General features: G+C 41.2%; 1 protein-coding gene across 3 annotated transcripts in view; it reads right to left on the bottom strand.

Annotated features, from left to right (window-relative positions):
• Positions 1-2,591: 2,591 nt before the first annotated feature.
• BORCS5 (BLOC-1 related complex subunit 5) overlaps positions 2,592-9,763 on the bottom strand; it is a 91,356-nt gene continuing 84,184 nt past the window's right edge. For all 3 annotated transcript variants that reach the window (XM_007503712.3, XM_007503713.3, XM_007503714.3), the window contains exon 4: positions 2,592-3,315. In XM_007503712.3, the coding sequence (XP_007503774.1) occupies positions 3,085-3,315 (231 nt within the window). In that variant the 3' untranslated portion in view covers positions 2,592-3,084. The remainder of the gene's footprint in view (positions 3,316-9,763) is intronic.

The raw sequence follows: 9,763 nt of genomic DNA, 5'->3' as shown, positions 1-9,763 counted from the left end.
GACTAGAACAGGCTATTTGTTCATCAGATCATAGATGCTGAGCTAGAAGGCACCTTAAAGAGTTTCCAGTAACTTTAGTTCAGTTTACTTTATAGACACTTCTGGGAATAAGCACAGTTAAAGAAAATTTTTTTTAAATACTTGGCCACACAGAGCTATGTTAGGTAGCTCTAACCTTCCCCATGCCCCCAACCATTAAGCTATTGAAATTAAACGAGAAAACTCAGTTCTTGTTGCTCTGCTGGCATCAGGCTTTGGTGTAACAGACATCCTACTTTCTATATTTGTAGGACCTCTCTCTTGGCCTTAGTTTCCTCATTTGTATAATGAGGTGATTTGATTCGATGACTTCTGGGGTCCCTTCTAGCTCCTCCTTTATAATCATCTACACCTATGTCAGAATCCCAGGCATGGATCCATGCTGCTAAGGAAGCTGAGGCTGGGAGATCTCTTGAGTTTGAGAGTTAGGAGTTGCAGTAGCTGTAGAAAGGTTAAAATCCTTTGGGCATCCACCCTAAGTTAACACCAATATGGTACTCCTCTGGGAGAGGAAGAGAGCAGGCTGAAGCTTCACTACCTGCCAATCAGCAGTGGGGTCAGTTCCATGAGTGGCTACTGCACTTCCAGCCTGAGCAAGACAGGAAAACCTACTCCCCCTATCCCCCCAGAAAAGAATCAAACCCACACCATAGTTAGATCAACGAAACCAGTCACCATATTTGCAAAATACATATGGTAAAGCGAAGATAATAACATTTGACCCACATAACCATTTTCAACCTTCTGTGATTCTTAGTTGGTAGAGGGAAAAATACAGGGGTTTGATTTCATAAGGAAACAAAAAGGAAATGATGAACGAGGTTCAAAAGTTCTAATTAATTCATCCATCCTATCCTTGGAGTCAGGCTACTGAATCAGAGAGCTTGCTTTAAGAAGGAATATGCTGAGGGCAGCTGGATGGCTCAGTGGCTTGAGAGCCAGACCTAGAGACAGGAGGTTCTGGGTTCAAATCTGGTCTCAGACACTTCTTAGCTGTGAGACACTTGGCAAATCATTCAACCCCTATTGCCTAGCCCTTACTGCTCTTCTGCCTTAGAACTAATACGCAATATTGATTCTAAGATGGAAGGTAAGGGTTTAAAAAAAGAAAAAGAAAAAAGAAGGGATATGCTTATAATAAGCTTGGAAGAGAAGGAAACACCAGTACAGATTTCAGCTCTGCCCCACACTAGCTATGAGCAGATACTTCATCTCTCTAGACCTTTACAAAAGGGATAAAGAGGTTGAACTAGAAACCCTTTAATCCATTTAGAGGTGGTTTCTTCCACCTCTATAATCTTTGATTCTGAGGTTCCCTCTCTGTGCTTTTCTCAAGAAATTATAAAAGTTCTTGTGAAAAACCTTTCATGTCCCCTCAAAAATAGCTCCTTCCCTTAAGAGTAGCTTCTAAAAACTAGGTTTATGGGGCTGAGGGGCCTCTCAGAGCCCCTCATTCCAGCCAGCTTGCTTTTTATCACCCACCTCCACTTTGGCTGGGCACCTGCTTCTCTACTGAACTGGTTGAATTAGCTGGGGTTGTCCCAACTCTAATAGGAGGAGCTGCCTAAATGAATGTTAACTCAGTTCCCTTCAGCTGGCACTAGCTCTTTAGGTAGCTTTCTACACTGGGAGTGAAAGAATCAGTATCTCAGCTTCTCACTGGTCTCAGCAAGCCTAGCTAGGCAGTTGATATCCTGGAGACTTAATTTTTGAAACCTATTTAAAATTTGGGACTAAAACATCTGTGTTCTCTCCTTTATTTGGTTATTTCAGGAGCTTAACTGAAATCTTGAGTTCCATGAATTTCACAACATGGTGTCTGGCCTCAGATACTTCCTAGCTGTGTTACCCTGGATAATAAGTCACTTAATTCCCATTTCCTAGTCTTACTGCTCTTCTGCCTTGGAACCAATGCACAGTATTGATTCCAAGTTGGAAGGAATGGGTGTAACACACACACACACACACACACACACACACACACAATTTTTTTTTATTCATCAAAGGGGTTGTTATATTCATTTCTGGGTCTAGTATGGTATCAAAACAAATAAGAAAGTTTGACTCCTAACTCTGTTACTACTTGTGTGAGTAGGTTCCTTTTCCTCTCTGGGTCTTAATGAAGGGACTGGACTTTATGATACAGCGAAAAGACTGATGAATTTGGAGTGAGAGGACCCAGACTCAAATCTTGCCTCCAACATTTACTGCCTATATGACCTGGAGCAAATCCCAACCTCTTTGGACCTCTATTTCCTCATCTGTAGAATTAGCTGGTTGGACTAAATGAGGTACCTTCTAACTGTATCTGTAATCCCCAGAAATAAATCTATGATCTCAATAATAGGACCTATACCATAGAGAGGTCAGATACCATCCTGCTAGATGATAGTGCCCAATGGGAGAGTTCTTTGCATATTGATCCCCACAAATGAATGGATATAACGTACCCCAATCAAAACGTATCCAGATTCAGCCAAAGTAGGAAAAAGGCCTCCCAAACAAAGGACTTGATATGGTTAGTATAGGAATTGTAAGAACACAGACACATGTGGATTCAAGTTTTTAATTTATAACCCTATAAATCCAAAGGTCTTTTAACAATTATTTACTGACAAATACCAGGAGTCATGAAAATAATCTCTCCAGTTCTCTTCCTGTTTTACCTGAATCAGTTTCTCTGGAAATAAGCTGTACACACTTAACTCAAATGATGACAATAACAGCAACAAAGAATTTCTAGAGCAGAGTTCTTTGAAGAGTGGACAAAGAATAAATGGTTTATGTTTTAGCAACATTGTTGATGCTGGCCTTCAAAAGATTTCAGACTGGTGAGATGAAATAATCTGGTTCACACAAAGTCAAATTGGGAGTCCTTTCCCTAGCTGGATTGGTTCTCATCCCATCACAGGCAGCTGAAAACCAAACAAAAAGCCAAGCCTTGCCCAATAGTGGTATGATTGCTCCAAATATTCTCTGAGAATTACTGGTCTCTGTCCCTCCATGGAGAAATTTGGCCAGGCCTGGGAAAGGGTCTGGAAACAGCTAGGACTTGAGCTCACGATCTGGTTTCATGCTAAAGGGCTCCAACCTCTCGCTCTCAGGAAGCAGGTTGTTCAGTCTCTCCATTAGAGGTACAGTCTGGTCAATGCCCATCTGTATGCGGCGCAGAATAGAGGATATTTCATTGACCTTTTGGATCTGTTCAGCATACTTTGAGTACCTTTTCTGTCGCTCCTGCATGAAGCCAAAGAGTGTCTCCACAGTAAGGTCCATCTAATGGAAGGGAAAAACAACAAACTCATTAGACATCTTAACTCATCATCTTAAAAAGTCATTGAATGTAGGATGGAGAAACCAATCTTCTGCACAGTTGTAGAAAAAATCAATTCTAGAGCAAGGAACTGGGGGAAGAAAACCTTCTAGGCAGTACAGTTTAGTAGAAAGAGTACTGATTTGGAAACAAAAGACCTGGATTTTAATCCAGGTTCTGCCACTTGCTACCTGTAAAAAATAGACTCGAATACAGGACTACAATCCCCATGAGCCTTTGCTCCACTTCTCCAGAATGCCTTGTAATCTCACCTGGCCCGAGATCGAGAAGGTATTTAAGCTGATTCAAAGGCTTTTAAGGGGTTCTTGGGTCTTGGACTTCCGTTTGGGGCAGATGTGGCTTTTTTTCATAATGTAGGTGAGGTTGTGTCTAGGCCACTCTATGGCCTGGACACGTGTTTCTTATCCTGTATTTTCTTTAATCCTTAATCTTCAATAAACCTCTAAAAAAATATAATACTCCTTGCAGAGAGAAACTAATTTCTACCTGCCTCAGATGCCTCAGTCTCCCCAGTCTCCCCTAAATTTTAACTGTTACATACCTATACCTATGATCAGACTCTGTTACCCTAGGTAAGACACGTTCTCTGGACATCTTCCTCAACTGTAAAATGAGAGGATTAAACCAGAAGATCTCTAAAGTCCCCTTTGGGGGTTCTACTAAGCTTCAAGTACCACAATACTACACATGGATAATGTATTAGTGAGGGGAACTTTGAAAAGGAAGAAACCAATGTTCAGCTGTTTGGAGCTTGAATACTACGTGACATTTCCTCCCCCTATCCCCAAGCTGAGCTGTTACCAATGGATTTAATCAGGCTAGACTGTAGGGTAAGTCAGATTTTCCCTTGGCCTCCTTCTTGTAATGAAGCTCCCCTCCTAACACATAGACTCTGATTCAAGTTCTTTTATAAATCAAGATATCTAATTTATTTGTGTATAAGTTGTTGAAAGGGTAATGGAAAAGGACAGTGGAAAGAGGAGATCCCTAAAATATCTTCCCTATATAGCTTTTGAGGGTTTTGACCTAAGTAATCTTCAGAAATAAGCTCTGGGTTCCCCTAAGGGAAAAAGAGAGTCTTTATGTCAAAGATTGGATCCAGTTGAGAATTGAGATCTGTTCAAGCAAAGGATTGAGAGATTTTGGATATTTCCAGCCAAGTAGTTCTCCCTCCCAGCTCCAAAGAGTCCAAGATCAGAAGAAACTTAGTTTTTCTCCTCCAACTGCTTTTGAGCCTGGCTGGAATTCCATCCCATCTTCCCAGGTCTTGTGGAGGTTCCATCTGCTCTTCTTCTGATGCATTTTTTCAAATTTTCAAATGTCCTTGTTTCTGGTCATTTCCTTGTACACAATAGTAAGTCAGGAAGATAGGCAATGAACCTTTTTGTCCTCATAGTTTAAGAAACAACAGAAAAGACCTGCATTTCATAGCCACACAATTGGTCTATCATCAATAAAGCAAAATGGATGGAATTGTCCCTTCCTTTTTGTCCACACATCCTTTAGGCTACATGCTGGAAAGAAGACCCTGGACCTGGGACTTCACTAGTAGAAGGAATTCCCAAGTGACAGAGCTCTTGATAGTCCCAGGAGGTACCTTTTCTACAACTAAGGCTCTTAGAGAATTGCCTAAAAGACTGAGAAGTTAAAGGTTGCCTAGACCATATCCAAGGTGGTATCTGAACTCAACTCCACACTGACCATTTCTCTTTCAAGCCTGCCCTTGAGGTTAATTTCCAATAACATAAAAATATATAGGAACCTCACAGAGAATGGATCTACCTCATACTCCTTGGAATGGCCCTGAAACTTATTATATTTAATTTAGCCCTAGAAATAACACTTTTGTCCCCTGGCACTTAAGTTTGACTTAATTCTTTATAAATTTGAAAAATTAGATCTTTACCAAAAACATTATATAAAAAATGTTCCCAGTTTGTTGTTTCCCTTCTAATCTTGGCTCCATTAGTTTTGTTTGCACAAAAGCTTTTTAATTTAATATAATCAAAATTATTCATTTTATATCTTAGAATGCTCTCTATCTCTTGTTTGGTCATAAATTCCTCCCTTCTTCAAAGATCTGTCAGATACACTATTCTGGGTTCCCCTAATTTAGTTATGGTACCATTCTTTTTATCTAAATCAAATATCCATTTTGACCTTATTGGTCTATAGCTAGCTTCTGCCATGCTGTTTTCCAACTTTCCCAGCATTTTTTGCTAAAGAGTGAGTTCTTATTCCAAAAACTCGGGTCTTTTCCCCTGGCACTTAGGAAGATGCTCTGTAATTGGCAGGTGCTTAACAAGTATTTGCTGAATTGAACCCAAACCACAGCATTCTGGTGCTAGGAGAGAGAAAATGATTAAATCAAACATGACTCATGACCTTATGGAGCAGATGGTCCAGCTGGGGAATGACATTTAACGCCATGATGATAATACAAAATGTTATGCGATACAGGAGGAGCACCAAAAAAAAAAAAAAAAGACCTTTTAAGGCCTAAGGAAGTTTCTTAATTCTAGCTTAATAATTCAGCACTTCTGAGGTAAACCGCAGTATTCATGAAATAGGCTGCCCCCAAGTCTGGAGAGGATAAAAAGGATTTTAAACAGCAACTAGAGACAGTTTAATGAGTCAGTGACAGTGCGGGAGCTGGTTTGGAATCCTCAGAGCATGCTTAATAAAGAGAACATTCAGAAGTCACATGTGTGGTTAGCTTATTCAAATTCAAGGATATGATGATATGAGAGAGGGAGAAGAAAATCAGGAGGTGCTGGGCTTAAATCTGGCCTCAGACACTTCCTAGCTGTGCGACCAACGACAAGTCACTTAGCCCCCATTGCTTGGCCCTTACTGCTCTTATGCCTTGGAACAGATACTTAGTACTGATTCTAAGACAGAAAGTAAAGGTTTTAGGGGCAGCTAGGTGTCTCCATGGAGAGAAACCGAGACCTAAAGTAGGGAGGATCTGGCTATAAATCTGGATTCAGACATACCCTAGCACTTAACCCTGTTTGCCTAGCCCTTGTCCTTCTGTCTTAGAATTGTTACTAGGACAGAAAATAAGAGCTTTTTTTCAAAAAGGAGATAATATAAAATAATTATTTTTTTTAAAATCAGAGCAGCAAGGTGGCTCAGTGGATTAAGAGCCAGGCTTAGGGATGTGAGGGTCCTGGGTTCAAATGCCTAGCTGTGTGACCTTAGACAAGTCACTTAACCCTCACTGCCCAGCCTTCGGCCTTGGAACCAGCACACAGTATTGATTCTAACAAAGAAGGTAAGGGGTTTTTTTTTTGGGGGGGGGGGATGATTCTGGCTGTCATTTTATTCCATGCATTTGCTTAAGTAAATAGGAGATGTGTAAATTAGAGCTACTTGTGCAGCAATTTGAATTCAAGGAGTTTAATAAAAGAATCTCCTCCTTAGGATCAGTTTCTCCTCTCATTTCAGTTCTTTCATTTGATACTAAATACCTTTCCCAATGACCAAACTAGGAAGGGGTAGAGAAAACCTATGAACAAGACATAGGGTCTGTTAAAGAATATTCTTTACAGGGAGGTGGAGTGGAAGTAGATGCTGAGGGCCTCTGAAAATGCACTGAGATAGGGGCAATGGTACAGAACATGGTGTCAGAGTCAAGGAGAAATTGCTCTCTGCAGGCTACATAATGACTTTGAAAAACAAATGAACATGATCTACATGATGCCATATTATTATTCATTTTATTAAACATTTCCCCAAACTACTTTAATCTGGTTTGGGCTACACTTCGAAGTTTTGGGGGCCACAAGTTTGACACCTCTGATGCAGCAGATTGGGATGGTGGTCCTAGCCCCAAAGAGGGGCTCCCAGTTTTCCTTTTTGTATAGGAAAAGCCCTGCCATTGATGTGTTGGACATGCTCCTCCAAGTTATAGGATCATGATTACTGGGAAGCAAGATGTTATCCACCACCTCTGACTCAAGATTTATGCATTGAGAGATGACTTAGCAACTGGTTAAGGGAGATGAGGCCACGGAATAGAATGTTTCCTGATTTACTCAAGTTTAGAAAACAAAAAAAAAAATATGCATGGTCTTTTCTATGATGTCAGGTGCTACAGAATTGCCCTAAAAAGGGATATTTTATGATGTCAAAAGAGGGAGACACTTTACCTTCTTAACCAATTTTAGGGGTAACATTAAAAAACAGGGGACAACATACAGGATACGTGCCAGTTATCTGGCAAGTGATGATGCTGGTCTTGAGTTATTTTCTAGGGTGAGGAGTCAAAGGTCTTAAAGAGGTGTTTATATTGCCTCGTCTTCTCAACACTGGGATTCCTCATGTGAAATCATAACTCAAATTCCACAGAGGATCAATTTCCATTACCAGATCTTAACAAAGCTTTATTGTCATTAAGACTATGAAGATGATGACAGATATATGTATGTGTTTATACACACACACAGATATATATGTATACACATATATATTCATATTCTATAGCAAGGAATGTTAATTCTATCCCTCAATGAGAAAGGCTTGAATTTGCCATTATAAGATTCAAAGAATAAACTATATCACAATAGACATAAGAAAAATAATTACAGTTAAGAGACAAGATGGAAAGCATTAAAGCAGTGAAAGTTGACCCTGGCACAATGGAAAACATGAATTTTCCATTCCCTAGGTTGGTGTCCATTCCCTAATCCCTCTGATAATGGGAGCAGTGACCAAGCTCAATGGAATTCTAGAATTTCATTACCCCTAATGATAGTCTACTCATTCAACTTAGGCTGGCAGAGTTCATGAGAAGACTGGCCTTCCAAGAAGTCCTGGTCACCTAGAAGTTCAAATTAAAGCAATTCAACAAGCATTTGTTAATGGTCTACTGTGTTTTAAGAACTCTGTTAAGGGCTGGGGGTTACAAAGAAAGGCAAAGGCAATCCCTGCCCTCAAGGAGCTCCCAGTCTAATGGGGAGTGACAACATGCAGACAATTGTGTACAAACAAAATATATTTTGAATAAATTGGAGATCAGAGAGGGAAGGCACTTGCATTAGAAATATCTGAAGAGCGGTTAAGATGGCGGCTTAGAGAAAGCTAAAGCTCAGATCTCCGGAAGACCCTTCCCGACCGATCTCAAACTATAAGCTCCTAAGGCGCCGAAATTCAAAACGATCAACAGCACAGACCCTGGGAACCCTCCTCCTGGACCTGGACCCGGTTCAAAAGGTACGGCTCCCCTCAAAAGCCAGAACCCGAGATCACTCGGACCTCAGGGGTAGGAGCGCAGAGTCCAAGGCTCCGGGAAGCCGCAGCCCGGCCCGGCTCAGAGAGCAGAACCCTCAGGGCCTTCTACCCGAGTCCCAGTGAAAGTTACTGCCTGGGGCTTCCGCTGCAGAGAGCTGGTCTAAACAACAGCAACCCTCAGGGCGGGCAAGACAGCCTCACGGGCTGGATCCTGCTATCCAAGTCTCAGTGAAAGTCCTTGCCCTCGGAGCTTGGGAAAGCTGCAGCCCATCCCCCCCGCAGGCCGACGAAACAGCCTCACGGCCAGCGATTCTGAAGGCAACTTCCGGAAAGCGAGCCGGGGGAGAGTGTGGCCTCGTGGTCCGACCCTTCCATTCCAGTTCCAGTGAGGCATATTCAGTTTAACCCAGGGAAAGCTCATAGAACCATCTGCCCAGGACTAAAGCCTCTGATCACCAGACAGAGATAAGAAAAGCTAATCCTCCACATTCAGAGATGACAAACTCCACAGAAGCACAGAAGCCCCAAAATACCAAGAAAAATAAGAAGAAAGGGGCGACTTTGGACACATTCTATGGAGCCAAAATACAAAATACAGAGCAGATGGAAGATATACAAGAAAATTCTCCAAAATCTTCCAAAGGAAATAGAAACTCTCCACAAACCCATGAAGAATTTGAATCAGAAATGACCAAAAAGATGGAAGCCCTCTGGGAGGAAAAGTGGGAAATAATGCAAAAGAAATTCATGCATCTACAAAACCAGTTTGACCAAACTGTAAAAGAAAACCAGGCTTTAAAGCAAGAACTAATAAAGCAAAGCCAAAACACCAAGAAATTAGAAGAGAACATAAAATATCTCACCGACAAGGTGATAGATCTGGAAAATAGAGGGAGAAGAGAAAATTTAAGAATAATTGGACTCCCAGAAAAGCCAGAAATAAACACCAAACTGGACATGGTGATACAAGATATAATCAAAGAAAATTGCCCAGAGATTCTAGAACAAGGGGGCAATACAGCCACTGACAGAGCTCACAGAACACCTTCTACACTGAACCCCCAAAAGACAACTCCCAGGAATGTAATTGCCAAATTCCAAAGCTATCAAACAAAAGAAAAAATCCTACAGGAAGCCAGAAAAAGACAATTTAGA

Source organism: Monodelphis domestica, chromosome 5 (genome assembly GCF_027887165.1).
Source record: "Monodelphis domestica isolate mMonDom1 chromosome 5, mMonDom1.pri, whole genome shotgun sequence".
NCBI classification, from domain to species: Eukaryota; Metazoa; Chordata; class Mammalia; order Didelphimorphia; family Didelphidae; genus Monodelphis; species Monodelphis domestica.
The sequence above is the reverse complement of the archived record's forward strand: the minus strand, read 5'-3'. Positions and strand labels throughout refer to the sequence as shown.